The sequence below is a fragment of the Carcharodon carcharias genome, chromosome 15, assembly GCF_017639515.1.
Source record: "Carcharodon carcharias isolate sCarCar2 chromosome 15, sCarCar2.pri, whole genome shotgun sequence".
Lineage (NCBI taxonomy): Eukaryota > Metazoa > Chordata > Chondrichthyes > Lamniformes > Lamnidae > Carcharodon > Carcharodon carcharias.
Window position 1 is genome coordinate 130,700,908 of NC_054481.1, and position 16,103 is coordinate 130,717,010.

At 40.7% G+C, this 16,103-nt stretch overlaps 1 protein-coding gene across 1 annotated transcript in view; it reads right to left on the bottom strand.

The window, feature by feature from the left end:
- Positions 1-16,103, bottom strand: part of cfap74 (cilia and flagella associated protein 74) — a 346,673-nt gene that overhangs the window by 307,421 nt on the left and 23,149 nt on the right. The window contains exons 5-6 of the mRNA XM_041207020.1: positions 7,847-7,945; positions 1,080-1,184 (exon numbers count right to left, since the gene is read on the bottom strand). Of these exons, the coding sequence (XP_041062954.1) occupies positions 1,080-1,184; positions 7,847-7,945 (204 nt within the window). The remainder of the gene's footprint in view (positions 1-1,079; positions 1,185-7,846; positions 7,946-16,103) is intronic.

The following is a 16,103-nucleotide window of genomic DNA, read 5'->3' on the forward strand; positions in this document are numbered from 1 at the left end:
CCTTCCACTGCTGTTAGCACAAAGTGGCAAGAGATTCTGCCATGGTAAAAAATTTCTTGAAAAGCTCCACCATTTTACTGTGTATACGAAAGAATAAACTTTGACTTGGGTCATTAATATCATCAAGGTAATTGGATGTTCCCACATTGAGTAATGGGGTTGCTTTAAGCATTTGACTCCAAGACGACGGATAAATACAAAAATATTTAAATATGTCTCCAAACCCACCACTTGTCATTATAAACAATACAATTCTGTCCAATAAATAGTAAGATTGGAAGATAAATAATAGATAGATCATAGACAGGCAGTACCATAAGAGCGATACTATAAAATGTGCCAATACAGCAAATTTATAGCAGAGAAGAATAGTTTCAACCGGCAAAAAGGTTGGTATCCGAAGACCACAGATTTCAGATCATTAGGTAAAAAGGTCACTGGGGTTGGGGGTGGAGGAGGAGGAGTAGATGAGCAGAATTCTTTTTACTCATCGAGTTGTTATGATCGCTTTTGCTAACTGAATTCCCCACTATCATATTAAATTAAAATGTGCATTTAACCATTGCAGGGTTGTTAGTGAGTGTGGTCCCAAATAAGTTCATTCCTCGTAAGGTAGCCCTTTTTAATTTGATACGATCTTATGCATTGTACATCAGCTTGGTATAAATTCCTATAAACAAGTAAGTCAAACACAAAAAAAATTGTTCATATCTATGATTTTAGCCTTATGATTGGGTTATTTTTGCTGAGCAAAGTCACTTCATTATAATTATACAGGAAGCGCTCATATCAGAATTTGTGAGATTAACCAACAAAAGGAATGTTTCCAGGACAGAGTGGGTACACGTCAACTATGCTTATGATGTCTTCATAATGCAATTACAGTAAACACTGCTGTTTAATCATTTGCTCCACATCAACTGACCACAGGAAAATCTCAGTATGAAAAGCTGAAAGAGGTACATCAACTTTAGCACCATCAGCGCATTTCACAAAGAGTTACAAAAATATGAACTGTTTTTATAACAAAGTGAAAGCATTTGCTAACACCCTTGTTCTCTCATCAGTCTATAACTCACTCATTCTCTTGCAATGTCAAAGAAATTTTTGATTGAAGGTCTTCTTCCCCTTGAAGCTCTTCACATAGCCGTCTGTGTTGTGCCCGGAGGCGAAACAAAGCAGCACTGGAACAACATCAGGGAAAATGATGAATATTAATAATAAGCAAAATTATGTCTAAAGGCAAGAAATTCCTTATTTTTATTTTCATCTCATTTTCATCGTCTATTCTTCCACCTTCAACATGTGTCATTGTGGAACTAATTAAACAACAATTTGCAATTTGCATTTATATAGCCATGTATATATATTTTACACACACACACACACATTGTTCTATGAAGCACATTACCCTTGTACATTTAAATTAACCATTAAGGTGCCAGGCTGCAGCCTCCAATGATAGGTGGTTCCTTTTCCTTTATGTTTAAATTTAGGGGAGACAGTGGTGTAGTTGTCATGTCACTGGACTAATAATCCAGAGGCTCAGGCTAATACTCTGGGGACACAGGTTCAAATTCCACCGTAGCAGCTGGTGGAATTTAGGGGAGAATTTTCTGGTCAGCGAGCAGGGGCGGGGTCCACTCGCTGACGCATAAAATGATGTGCGGTGATGTTGGGCATGCGTCCTGATGTCACCGCACGTCATTTAGATTTTCAGTTCGGCGGGCGCACAGCCGACTCAGCTACAGGCCTGCCGACCTGTCAAAGGCCTGTTAAGCCCTGTTTAAAACTAATTTTATCAATTAACTGAGCTGCCCGTCCAACCTTAAGGTTGGTGGGCAGGCGAAGAGCTCAGGTGGCCTTCGCATTTTTCATGGAACCTTATCCACAGGCGGGATGGGGTTTCATGAAGCGTTTATAAATTAAATAAATGTTTAAATTAATGTTCCTTGACATGTCCCAGCTCATGTGACATTATCACAAGCAGGGACAGGTCTTAAAATAGTTTCAATTCTTTATTTAAATGTTTGAGCCTTAAGTAAATCTCTCTGAGGCACCTCTGTATCTTAGGAAGATTTCTGTGCTCTTTCGTGTGGGAAAATTCAGCCCTTAAAATTCAATTAATAACTGTGGAATATAGAGCTAGTCTTAGTAATGGTGACCATGAAAACATTGTCGCAAAAACCCATCCGTTCACTAATGTCCTTTTGGGAATTAAATCCGCTGTCCTTACCTGGTCTGGCTTACATATGACTCCAGATCCACAGCGATGTGGTTGACTCTTAAATGCCCTCTGAAATGGCCGAGCAAGCCACTCAGTTCAAGGGACAATTAGGGATGGGTAGCAAATGTTGGCCTTGCCAATGATTTCCACATCCCATGATCGAGAAAAATAACTTTTTTCCATCCTTACTTCGTTTACTGGCTTGGGCGAGGGGCACAAAAGGTCAGGTTCCTTTTATTGAAAATTCTTTATTCTCATCAAGATGAGAGATATTATGTTGAGTAGTGCGCAACATTGTAATAAGGTATCTGTGGAAGTTCATTGTCAAAGATGGAGAGAGGGAAATCCAGGCAGGGAAAGAAAGAATCAGTGGTGGACAATGTTAACAGTGAAGAGTGGGTGGGAATAGGAAGTGCAGTCAATGAAATTCTCTGATAGAAGTGAAAGTAGAAAGGTCCACCAACATAGTCATCAATGCAACAGAAGAAGTAGTCAGTCAGAGGTCCTAAATACAACCGGAAAAAGGAGTGTTCCACATATTCTACAGAAAATAGCACAACTGAGATCTGTTTCATTCAGAGGAACTGAGCTAAAACAAATCTAGTTCAGGTTGAGAGCAAGATCAACCAAGATGAGGCTGGTGTGGATGCATTTGACTGAGGAAAAGCCTAGAAACCCAAACTGGTGAGAGATAAGAGTCAACTTCAACCCTGCCCATCTGATTGAGGCGAGATGGATGGGCTGGTAAAATTATGATTATAAAAGATTATTTATCTATTCTAGACTTGAGCCTAAGGCATGATTTCCATTTCTGCAGGTGACTGACGGCTCCGCTGGGCTTCACAAAGAAAGTTGTGACCTTCCCTGCTCTGGACCTCCCCCACCCCTCGTTCTCAAAATGCCTTCCTCACCAGCTGCAAGCTGATGGACAACCAAGAACTGCCTGATCTTTCCCTGCCCACAGCTACTGTGTGCTGTCTTCCTGTCCATAATGAGTGGAAAGTGGGCTGATGAAATACAAATGAGGCTTGGGAGTTGAGAAGAAACTTAGGTCAATGAGTGTCTTTCTCACTCAGCCAGCCCGATCCCCCCATGTTACTGGAAGTTAAAATAGACCTCACGGAAGGATTTGGTGTTGTGATGAGCAATGTAATAAGGAAGGTAGAGTGGTTTCAGTTTCATGTAGGTTTCATTTGAGCCTTGATGCCTATAGTCTGGATGGAGCTGTGGCATATATACATTTTCAATGAGGTTTTACAGCCCCTGAGCATCAAGAGTTGGGTTGAGGGTCAAGACTTCAGGGATTCAAAAGCAAAGTAGAAAAGCGTAATGGTTGCCTGGCGACAGTGCTCTAGTGACACAGCGACAGAGAAAGTCATGGTAGCATTCAGTGCATGTCAGAGAGAAAAGACAGGAATTTTAGCTCTCTGGTGTGAAATACTACAAGGCTACTGGAAGACCGAGTTTAGGGAATTCAATGTGTTTGCTCTGCAGCTGAAGAAACAGTGAGTTTAAAGTGTGGTCAATTTTGGGTGTCTGGGGGAGAGATATGAGTTGGGTGAGAAGCATCAGACAAATGCTCAAGAATTCACCAGGAGAAAGCTGTTTGCATGTGTGCCAGCCCCAAGCAATGAGCCTTTGTGTCAAGCTATTGGTAACTCTTCACTGGTTTGTGTCTGTAAAGATATTGCTGGGTAAAGGAATACTGGGAAATTGAATCATCATCTTGCGTTTGTATTGAGATCTTTCCAATCTTTTTGTCTGCTGTAATATAGTTCATTTTTCTTGTTTTAATAAATATTTTAATCTTTGCATTAAAAGTTCATCAGCAGACTCCTGTGAATTTGTTCAGTAGCATTCCTTCATGGTTTCTAAAAAAAAAGTTAGGATCTATCAAGTCAGGTTCACTCTGGGATCTGACTTGTCCAGTATTAACATCAGCTGGGATCGTAACAGTGTCCATGAGGTGACAATTAGATAAAAAGATGGGTCTGCCAAGGCAGGCCTGTTTGTGAGTACTGGGTAGTAGATGAAAATGACTACTGCAGGCCTGAATTGGTGTGGTAAGTGTGAAGTTCTCTGGAACAAATGAGACCAGCAACTGTCTGAATATGATTGTTTAGTTTTGAATAGTGGGGTAATAGTCCAGGGACAGTTAGGAAGAGTTGTCAGATTATTGCCATTCAGCCTCTACCATAAAGTGATGCAAGTGCCATGCAACAGTGCTCTGTTGTCAGTAGGTTTTGTGATAATGTCAGAGTGGGGACTAAGTGAACAACGAATAATAAGTTCACTCATGTCTATCTCCATCTGAAGGGAGTAGAGAACTTCAGTTAACCGATGCTGTAAAACCAGCACTCAGTGCAATGGTGGTGAAAAGGTAAAAGGTCAGAGAGAGATCCAAGAATTACTGGAGGGAGGAGAAGTTCAGAAAATTGCTAAGCAAGTATTAGTGTGCAATAGTTATTTTCTAAGGTTAACAACAGCATTAAAATAGAAAAAAAATCCATGTGTCTGTGCACTAATATTCATGCCCCAAAATTTCATGGCCAATTTGTAAAATTTCAAATACATTTGATTTGGATTTATATTTCCATCTGACTAGTGAATAAGATTGTGATGCTGTTGGTACTTGTCAGGAATGACTGACTAACAGGAAAAACTTCTTAGTTCCGAACATGACATTGTCATAAAACCTGCTGACATAAGGGAACACTGTTCCATAAAACCTGCTGACATAAGGGAACACTGTTCCATAAAACCTGCTGACATAAGGGAACACTGTTCCATAAAACCTGCTGACATAAGGGAACACTGTTCCATGGCACAATGATCTCTGTGGCTGAGTAAATTGACAACGATCCATTTCTCCTTAACTCTCTCTGGACCCATAACCCATTATTGATCACTCAACAGTCTCAACTGCTGAGCTCATCGCTTTCCATGCAAAATTAACAATGTCAGTGGGCTTTTTTTTTATAGAATACCATCAATTTATCCCAGATTTTATAATTTGTTGGGAGAGGGATTAAGTATCAGGTCTAACTAGGTTTAACCCTAAAAATCAGTGGACCCAAAATTCCAAAAGGTATTATTAAGGGTACAGAGTGGGTAAATATTGGCAGTGGTTGGAGTTTGAGATGTAGCCCAGTTCCACTCAGTCTTTGATAATGGTCCTACAAAGTGCCTTGGGACGTTTCATTATGTTAAAGCTGCTATATAAATGCACCTTGATGTTCGATCTTATTCTGGGTGATGTTTACACCCTTTGCCCCGCAGCATGTCATTTCTCAGGAGTTCCACCCATTCCATCTTTATACGGTCACAACAGGAATCTTGATACCCAAGAACTCTTGTGCGTTCTGATGAAACCTTTTGAAATGTCTCAAATCTTCACCAGGCAAAAAAAAATAATTGAATGCACCCTAGTTTAAAAAAATCCTGGCTCAGAATGTTTTTCTTCAGCCCTAGAAGGGTCTTGGGGTATCTCCGATGCAGATGCTGCAGTTGAGAATTAAGGTGGGCAACTGCTGAAACACCCTTACAGACAGCGGCAGCCTGCCCCAGCCATGCAAATGACCCCACTCCCACAATTTGGGGCAGGGTCTACATTTATAGCCACAGGTTAATGGGGAGTAAACTCTGTAGTGCTTGCACTAACAGAGCACAGTCCCTGGAATTTCAAGCCAAGAAGGCCTAGATATTAATATACAATATACTAGTACCATATCATGTCGTTTTAACAACTTATATTTATATAACACATTTAACATAATAAAACATCCCAAAATGCTTAACAGGAGCATTATAGACCAGAATATGACACTGAACCATATTAGGAGATGTTTGGTCAGATGACCAAAAGCTTGGTCAAAGAGGTAGGTTTTAAGGAGCGTCTTAAAGGAGGAAAAGTGATGCAAAGAGTCAGAGAGGTGTAGGGAGGGAATTCCAGAGCTTAGGGCCTAGGCAGCTGAAGGCATGGTCCCCAATCATGGAGCAATTAAAATTGGGGATGCACAAAAGGCTAGAATTAGATGAGTGCAGATACTTCAGAGGGTTGTGGGACTGGAGGAGATTACAGAAATAGGGAAGAATCACGCCATGGGAGGATTTGAAAATAAGGATAAGAATTTTAAAATCAAGACATTGTTTGATTGGAAGTCAATACAAGTCAGTGCAGGGTGATGGGTGAACTGGACTTAGTGTGAGTTGACACAGGCAGCAGAGTTTTGGGTGACCTCAAGATTACAGAGGGTAGAATGTGGAAGGCCAGCCAAGAGTGCATTGGAATTGTCAAGTCTAGAAATGGTAAGGACATGAATGAGCCTTTCAGCAGCAGATTTGCTGAGGCAGGAATAAAGTGGAACATGTTACAGAGGTGGAAAAGGCAATCTTAGTGATGATGCGAAAATGTGGTCAGAAGCTCATCTCGGGGTTAAATCTGACACCTAGATTGTGAACAGAGAGACTTAATCTCAGACTAAACCAGGAAGTACGATAGAGTCAGTAGCTAGGCAATGGAGTTTGAAGTTGGGACCGATAACCATCGCTTCATTTTTCTCAATATTTGGTTACGTTTTAATTTAGGGCAATAAATGTTAATGTTGCAAATGCTGTGACAATTGAGTTCATGCTCTAGTTGTAATTAAGAGCAGCTGATACTAATTGGGGAAAGATTAAGGCACATATATAAGGACCAGTTTCCACCTGTGTGGGAAAAAACTGTAGGAAAGGGAAAAGGGAATAAATTTATATTCTGTACAGCATTGTTGTAATCAATCAATCATGGTTCAAAAGTATTACTTTCACTTCTGAGTCAGATAGTCATGGGTTCAAATCCCACACCAGACACCTAACACATAATCTAGGATCTGTCCAGGGCAGACTGAGGGAGTGCTACAGTGTCAAAAGCGCCATCATTTGGATGAGATGTTAAACTGTGTCCTGTCTGCCATTTCAAGTGGATGTAAAAGAATCCATGGCCCCATTTCGAAGAAGTGCAGGGGAGTTCTCCATGGTGTCCTGGTTGATGTTTACCCCTCAACCAACACCACTAAAGAACAATTATCTTGTCACTTTCACATTACCGTTCATCCAATCATGCTGTGTGCAAAATTAGCTGTAGCATTTCCTGCATTACAATTGTGACTACACTTCAAAACTATTTTATTGACTGTAAATGTCCTGGGATGTCTTGAAGTTGAGAAACTATATAGATGCAAGTTATTTTTTCAACCTAATATATTTAAAAGCTTTAGAATGTTGGCTTATCTTCAAAGCTCATTACATATACAATATTTTCAAAAACTGAATTGAAAACTAGACAGAATTTTTGATGTCAAAACAATGAAAATGATATCAAGATTATAGTTCTCTACTCCTGTTGTGCAGCCAACACCAGGGTGTATTGCTGTTCCAAATTTAAGTTTGTTCGCATGTTGTGAGAAAGAGGAAGAAAGAGAAAGAGAGACAAGCTGAGTACTTATGAAGAAAACAGAGCAAATGGATGAATTTATTTACATAGCTGCCAAGCAATATCAAGTTCACTGGGTTATGGAAGAATGTGATTCATACAGGTGTGTGTGACACAATGAACTAAGTAACAGAAAGATTACATACCTGTTGTTGGCAGTTTGCTGCTCTTGAATATCTTGTTCCACTTTCTCCTTCTCTTTCTCCAAAGTTTCTTTCCTCTTGTAACATTCTTTTAATTCTTCTCTAAAATTAGAAAATATGTCAGTGAAGGAACATGCAGAGGTCAGTAGACAGCTTCCAGGGCAACATGCATCAAACATTTCAGGAACTTCAATTGTTCCAACTGAATTCGTAAGCTGCATTTAGATCTAATGAAACTGCAACCGTTAGCTTTCGAACACTGAGGTTGCAATTCAACACCAACATTTTAAAAAGCAACAATTATGCTTTTCCAGTTTAACCTCAGGACACAGTCATGCTGTAACTACCAACATGAGAATGCTTAACATTTTCATACAAAATTCCTCACTCTTACTTTAGGGGTGCCATTAACCCATTTACTTGCAATAGGTTAACACCTCATTAGGATAATGGAGCGAGGAATTTCAGATAAACGCGTTAAGTAGTTGTACTTTCATATGACACAGTGCAATTTTGGAGCCAGTGAGTAAGAAAGATGGTCTAGTTTTATACATTTAAGTATTTTGCTTATAATTACTAGCCTAAAGGGAAAGAAGACATTCAACCAGGTTCTTCATCTTGATAAATGCAAAACTTTAGCAACAAATAAAAGAAATAGATGAAAGAAAATGAAGATTTCTGGGTGAAACAAAATTACTGCAAAACTTTTCCTGATTTTACACCTCATCTCTACCATCTAAAATTCATTGGCTGGTGTTCTATCATATTTTTTGGGATTCTAATTTCTCAGTCATATTCAAATTATTCCCTGATTTCTTGGCAAAGTCAAAAAATACATTATATTTAAATAAGAAATAAACTGATGTTCTATTTGTTTTGCTAATCAAAGAAGTGTTAGTTATTCATTTCTATAATTAAATAATTCTAGAAAGTGTATTAGAAACTGGTAATCAAGTTTGAGTGCTATTTTTTCCTAATGCACTTGAAATTATCTCTACCATCTTATGTGTTTTATTTTAGAAAAGGCTTGTCCAATCTTTTCTCGTGGGGGAGGGTCACAATTCAGTTTTCTCATTCTCAGAGCCGATGAACACATTTCGGAAAGGTTTGGCACAACATTAAATATGAATTTTTTTTATAAAGTTGCCGTATGAAAAGAAACAACTTGCCGAGTCAAAAAAATGTCAAAAGAATAAATTGTTAATTTAAAAAAATTAGTACTAAATAAGGATGGCTATTAGATTCTGAAAGGGTGGTGCTGTGTCTGTCCGGCTCATTCCCAGGCTCAGGACACTCACCCTCATCCACCGTAAGAGTGGGTGAAAGTGTGTGTTTCTGTGTGAGGGTTAGGGTGAATGAGAACCCTGAGACTGGGAGTAAATCATGGACAGTGCATCTGCAACAGGTAGATTGGTGAGAACGAGATCAACTAGGTTTTTGCCTCTTGTTGGCTCCCTCACCATCTGCTGAAGACCTAGACCTTTAGGACACAGCCAGCTCGGTCAGTAGTGGTGCTACTGAGCCACTCTTGGTGATGGACATTGAAGTCTCCCACCCAGGATACATTCTGAGCCCTTGCAACCCTCAGTGCTTCCTCCAAGTGGTGTTCAGCATGGAGGAGCACTGATTCATCAGCTGAGAGGGGTAACCAGCAGGAGGTTTCCTTGCCCACGTTTGACCTGATGTCATGAGTCTTCAGGGACTCCGGAGTTGACGTTAAGGACTCCCAGGGCAACTCCTACCCGACTGTATACCACTGCGCTGCTACCTCTGGTGGGTCTGTCCTGTCGGTGGGACAGGACATACCCAGGGATGGCGATGGTGGTGTCTGGGACGTTGTCTCTAAGATATAATTTGGTGAGCATGATTAGGTCAGGCTGTTGTTTGACTACTCTATGGGACAACTCTTCCAATTTTGGCATGAGCCTTCAGATGTTAGTGAGGACAATGGGTGTGTCATTGTTGTTTCCAGTACCTAGGTCAATGTTGGGTGGTTTCATTCCTTTTAGAATTCATAGTGGTTTGATATGATTGAAAGGTATGCTAGGCTATTTCGGAGGGCAGTTAAAAGTCAACCATAATTCTGTGGATCTGGAGTCACACGTAGGCCAGGTCAGGTAAGGATGGCAGATTTCCTTCTCTAAAGGATACTAGTGAATGAGATGTGTTTTTACAGCAATTGACAACAGGTTTGTGGTCACCATTTGACAAGCTTTTAATTTAAATTCTAACAACTGCCTTGGTGGGGTTTGAACACCTGTCCCCAGAGCATTAGTTTGGGCCTCTGGATTACTGGTCCAGTGACATTACTGCTACACCACTGCCTCCCACTCTGTCACACCTCAAAGTGAAAATGCGCATTTCAAAACTTTAGGCTGGATTTTCGCAGAGTTGGGAAGACTCCATGGAGCTTTAAAAATGGCAGGCAGGAACCAGATGCAGAAGTCGCACCCCCATTTCCAACCGATCCTATTTTCTGCCAGTATGGGAAAGGGGGTGGGTGTGATTCACAGAAGAAGGAAATCCAAACTCAGAAGGGCTATTTGAACTGAGTGCTGAGTTCAAACAGACCTCATTTTGTCAGCTACAAGGGTCTTAATCCACAGTGTGGGAATTACAAATTGATGGGATAGATGTAAATGCTCTTGAAGGATGGAAAAGGCTCGTTTAACTGTCATGATCTGAATTATTTTTTAAATCCCCTCTTTAGACTTAAAAAAAAAACTGGCTGCAGCAGTCAATGATTGTTAAAAAAAATCCTTTGCTGGACCGCTATGATTGACAGGGCAGATGGTGTAGCATCTGTTCAAGCAGTTTCAACAGAGTTATTTGCTAACATTCCCCTAAAAGTTATTCATTATGAATGCTTGTCTGAGCTTCAAATTCTACATTATCTCAGCAGAGGATTCTGAGTTCACAGTTTGATTGACAGATTAAAGAGACTATTAGAGGATTAGGAATATGAAAAGACGTTTGTTTTTATAAGAAATTAACTATTTGAGATTTAAAAGCTTTTATGCATTCATGAATGGGAGTTTTTCTTCACAATCACGTTAATTACATCTCCACATGGCTCCTGAGATCTGCCCATGGTTTATACTGGGTTAGTTGGCACTGAATTGGCATGGGGGGATGAGGAGCCATGGGGGTTGGGTGGGGCACATGAGTTGGCATTGAGTTCAAATGGAGGTGTTGTGATTCAAGCTGAGGTTACCCCTGGACAAGCCTGGTCCCAGAGTTGATAGATGCTAACTTTTATTTTTGTTTGTTTAAATATATGGAGAGTAGCTACGGAACAGAGGCATAGGAGTCAGCTGATGAACTTTTAACAAAAGAGTAACACATTTATTCAACAAGAAAAATGAACTATATTACAATACTCTTTCACTCACAACTATACCATTACACAGATGTGTACAGATTTGTAAGGATAACACAAGTTACAAAAGTTATCTTATACTCTAATGTTCCCAGTAGATACACAGTTCACGTAAACCTGTGGTACCCTGTGGTCAGACCGCCACACTCTGAAACCAAGTGACTGATGCCACCTCAAGCAGATACTATGGGTCGCTCCTCAACTCCCCCTAGAAGCTTGTCACGCCGTGAGCCAAATGGCCTCACTGAATTCCGTCCTTCACATGAGGGATTCCAATCTCCACTCTCCAGGGCCTCGCCTTGGAATCTTCTCCCAAACTGACATTTTCACTAAGACACCTTCCACAAGGGTTTACCTCCAGGGTTTCAAACTCTCCTTCTGATGTTCCTCTTCCCTGGGTCACTCAAGCTGTCTTCCATGCACTCTCTCTCACCAATTCAGCCTTAACAGTACACCACGGCTTCACATGCCCATAGCAAACAGTTACAGATCTTCAGTTGTCTCTTTGAGCCTTCTTGCTACTTGCAAGCTGTTCTCACTTTAAATCTGATGCTTGGAGGCTTTCTTTTTGCCCCTCACTCTTATCTTCAGTTAACAGGACCTTTTCCCAGGTTCCTGTCCTTCAACTAGAAAGTCTTCTTTAGACTTTCTCTTCTTCCACTCTCCTGGACTTCTGGAGTTTTTCTTAGCTTGTGATTTGCTATTTGTCAGCTTTTAGGCTCCTTCTGTTTCACAGCTGCCTTCAAACCAACGGAACTCAAACAGTTTCCAAAATAAACTGTTAACTTTCTTCTTCTGTCTGTGTGTCCGTGGGAGGAAACTGCCTGTCTGCCCACCCCCCCCCACCCCCGCCCCTAGTGTTGTTAGGCAACAGCACTGTTTTTCCTACTCCTGTGTGTTTACTTTCACTTTATAGGGATTGTAAACATCTCATTAGAAATGCAAGCAGCCTTTTAAAGTGAAACTAAAACTCCATTTGACGTTTAACACACAGATACAAAAATACAAATCAAACTTAAACTTTAAAGCTAAAGCTCATTCCTAACACCCACAAATACAAGTATAACTTACTTAAGCTATCTCTATTTCTTAACAGAGGGCACAAGGGGTGAGGGTTAAGGTTCTTCTAAAACAACTGGAACAAAGTCCTAGAGATCTTGGGCAGGCCTTATAACCAGCTCAGCTCAGCACTTGCCCACCCCCAGTCCTCCCAGTATCTGCTTCCAGGTTTGGTGGGCCCAACTTAATCCCGCACAATTTCCCCCCACCTCCCCAAGTGAAAATCTCATGATTCAAGGCACTTTTTACCAAGGCAGATCCAGTGAATTGGGAAATTTTCCTATTTGAGCAACCCGCCTCATGTATCAAAATCCAGCCCTCTATATCACACTTGCACCAATTGACTAAAAAACATATTTCTAACACAGCAACAAATTCCAATTAATCAGGTAGTGAACCAATTCATGAAAAATTACCATATCATGAATTGAAGCATTAAGAAATAGACATCAATGCCTGTCATTTTTGTGCTAGTTTCTTCTGACCTTGTTCAGTTGGGCTCTCCCCAAGGGGTCAAGGTAAAGGTAAGCATCCCATTGTACAGCATTACGAGACCAGTAAACCAATCTAATCTAGTGAGTCTCAGGAGGGGGAGCAAGATTCTTAATTTGTAGGTTTTCTTTAAACAGAAAAAAAACTTTTCTGAGCAACAATAATTAGCCTTTGTTTGACCTCTGGTGTTCCTATTTACATCACTTCCCACAAACAGGAATGAGATCATTTTTGAGGTTTGCTCGAGTTAGACCTTGTGGCCTTAATGACACAGGTTACTTATTTTAAAAATAGCTTTACTTAGGAGAAAACAGTTTCCTCAAGCATCTCCTTATACCTACTAGAAAAGGGCCGTAAACAATTCAACACTCCTTTATTTAATGTATAATAAATTCTGCATTACCTTGTAGAACACTCCTTCCAATATACCATAACTACAAGATGAATGAAAAATCATTTTCCAATATAAAGACAGCAATATAAACCTGAGTATAAACCTTTAGCAAAATTACATCCTGTAAGACCTTAGTATTAATTTCAAACTGAAATATTCAGTGGTTCAACCCTAAAGGCATAATCATTCCTCCTAATTATCAAAATCTTTGAACTGTGCTGGGAATTACCAGCTCCCATTATGTAAACATATTAAGATAGCTTCCAGCAGATTATGTCAGGCATGAAGTTCGTGAAACTGATCTCTGCCTATGTGAATATAATCAAAATGGTTCCACAACTGAATCTCCAAGTTTTATGTTCCATAAGCTTCAGCCATTCCACAAAAGAATTAAATTCTCCAGCAGTTGGCAACGCACTTTCTCTAATACAAGGTCACAATATCAATATTCAGATTACACCTGATGGAAAAAAGGGGCACTGATTTGATGGGGCAAATGGCTTGTTTCTCTGTTGGGACTTGTTTTTGTATTATATTACGTATAATTATGTATCTTAAAAACACCTATGTGTTGAAAAATGTCAACCTTGATTTATTTGCTAGTAATTTTGTAATTACAACTATATACAAATGGAAGCAAACTAAAATGGTGAGTGAGACAAAGCAGTGACAATACTCAGCACCTTCATCTGTTGCCAAAAAGCTAATTTAAGAACTTAATATCCAACAAACTTTTAACAATATTTGAGAACTCACGTGGCATTCCGCTATCAAATATTTTAACAGGCATATTTATTTTGAATGGGTTAATAGATCTGTTAAAATAGCAGACAGAATTGTGATGGAAATGCATGAAGCATTCATACATTAATATTGCATGTTAATTTCTAAGCCAGTATAGATAATGCTTTAAGAATTATTTAAGACTATTACATCTGTTGTTATGTCAGTTATCCACTTGTTTCACTGAAATTCATGAGAGAATACAAAGAGAAGACATCAAAGTAGCTGCGTACAATGAATGCAGAGAAACAAGACGTCCAGGCTTCAAAACACACACAGTTTCTTTATGATATGCATATCTCTCAAGGACAAAGTTACATATTATATATGTAACACATACACGTATATAAATTAGACTAGGTAACACATGGAGATATTAAAATGGCAATGAGATATATATCAGAAAGAGGTCAGGGAAAGAAAGAGAACAAAGGCAAACACTATTTTGGGCCCCTGAAGGAAATCACTACCGAGAGAGAAAAAGAATACAACATTCCCATAAGCTGGAATTCCCTTTTTGGCCTAACTTTCTCCTGATTTTTTGGAGTTCATCATTTGAATATAATTATTTCTCTTCCTGGGCCAGGCTTTTTCAGTCAGTGTGTGGGGGCAGGCCTGACATGCCCGCACATAAAATGAAGTGTGATGACATCGCGCTGTCCCGTGACGTTTTGTTCAGTGAGTGCGCGCCGGAATCAGCTGCGCGCCCACCGATAATTGATAGGCCTATCAAGGCCATTAACAAAGTAATTAATGTCAAGTTTCCGCTGCCCGTCCAACTTTACTGTTGGCAGGCAGGCAGGTGAAAAGACCAAGCGGCCTTTATAATCTGTTAGGAAACCTCATCCACGAGCGAGATGAGGTTTTCTAAAGCTTTTACTGCTTAAATAGAAAGTTTATATGAAAAATAAAACCACGTCACACGAGGGGACACGTTTCATTAAATTTTCAATGTCTGTAAAAAAAAAAATAAATTTTAAAAACCGCTTCAATCTCCCTAGGCCTCAGGGAGATTGAAGGGCTCTTTCGCTTGCATGCGAAATCAGCAGTGCTCCCACCGACAATTAAGAGGCCTATTAAGGCCATTAAAGTAGTAATTGACCTGGATTTTTAGCTGCCTGTTCAATGATTGGCGAGCGGGCGAATCGGCCAGGCGGCCTTTGGAGTTTGGAGAAAACCTCACCCAAGGGCGGGATGAGGTTTCCAATATTAATTTTAAAAAAATAAAAATGTCTGGGCACAATTTTTATAATCAACGTGTTTCGGTGAGTGATTCTTATGGTTGGAAATTTTTTTGGGGGGGGGCGGATTTCAAAATGTTTACATTTGGGATTTAAAACTCTTCAGCTCCCTGAGGCAGCTCTCCCCGCACCCGCGCTGACTTCAGTGTTTGCCCTCTTCCCGTCCCCATCCCAGCGGCGCTGAGCTTCTCAGCACGCCTTTCACACTAGCTGGCCGGCTAACTGGCCAGCCAGCGTGAAATAGTGGCCGGAGGCCGATTGCAGGCGGCAGCCCGTTTCCCGGCCACTCCCAGGCCTGCCCACTGCGTCCGCCCGATGACCTGAAAATTCTGCCCGTAGTTTCAGCCGGGGCATGACAACAAATGGGAAGATATAGATGAGCATGATGCTGCTTTGCTGCTTAACCTGCCAGCTCATGTGTGTTCACAAATGTTGATAAAAGGAATTAGAATTCAGATGCTACAAAAAGTGCACATCAGCAAAGTTACAATGCTGAGTCAACCAAAGGGAAAGTAAAGAGGGATCAAGAGCTGAACTTAACCCCTCACCCCCCCTCCCCCCACCCCCCCCACCAGGCAGGGAGACATAAATTGGGTGCCATAGCAGTGGCACTGTACCCTTTGCCTACGCACCCCTGGCCCCCACCGCCACCATGGTGGAGGAGAGGTTAGGTGGCCCACTTGCCCCTGGGTCAATTGAGGCCCTTAGGTGGCTGATTTAAAGCCACTTAGGTGCCTCCTCCTGCCACCACTGGGATTTTTCCCGTGTTAACCATGGCTCAGTTAGTAGCACTCTCACCTTTGAATCAAAAGGTTCTGGGTTCAAGTCCCACTCCAGAGCTTGACCACAAAAAAAAAATCAAGATTGATACACCACTGCGGCAGTAAGGGAGTGCTGCACAGTCAGAGGTGT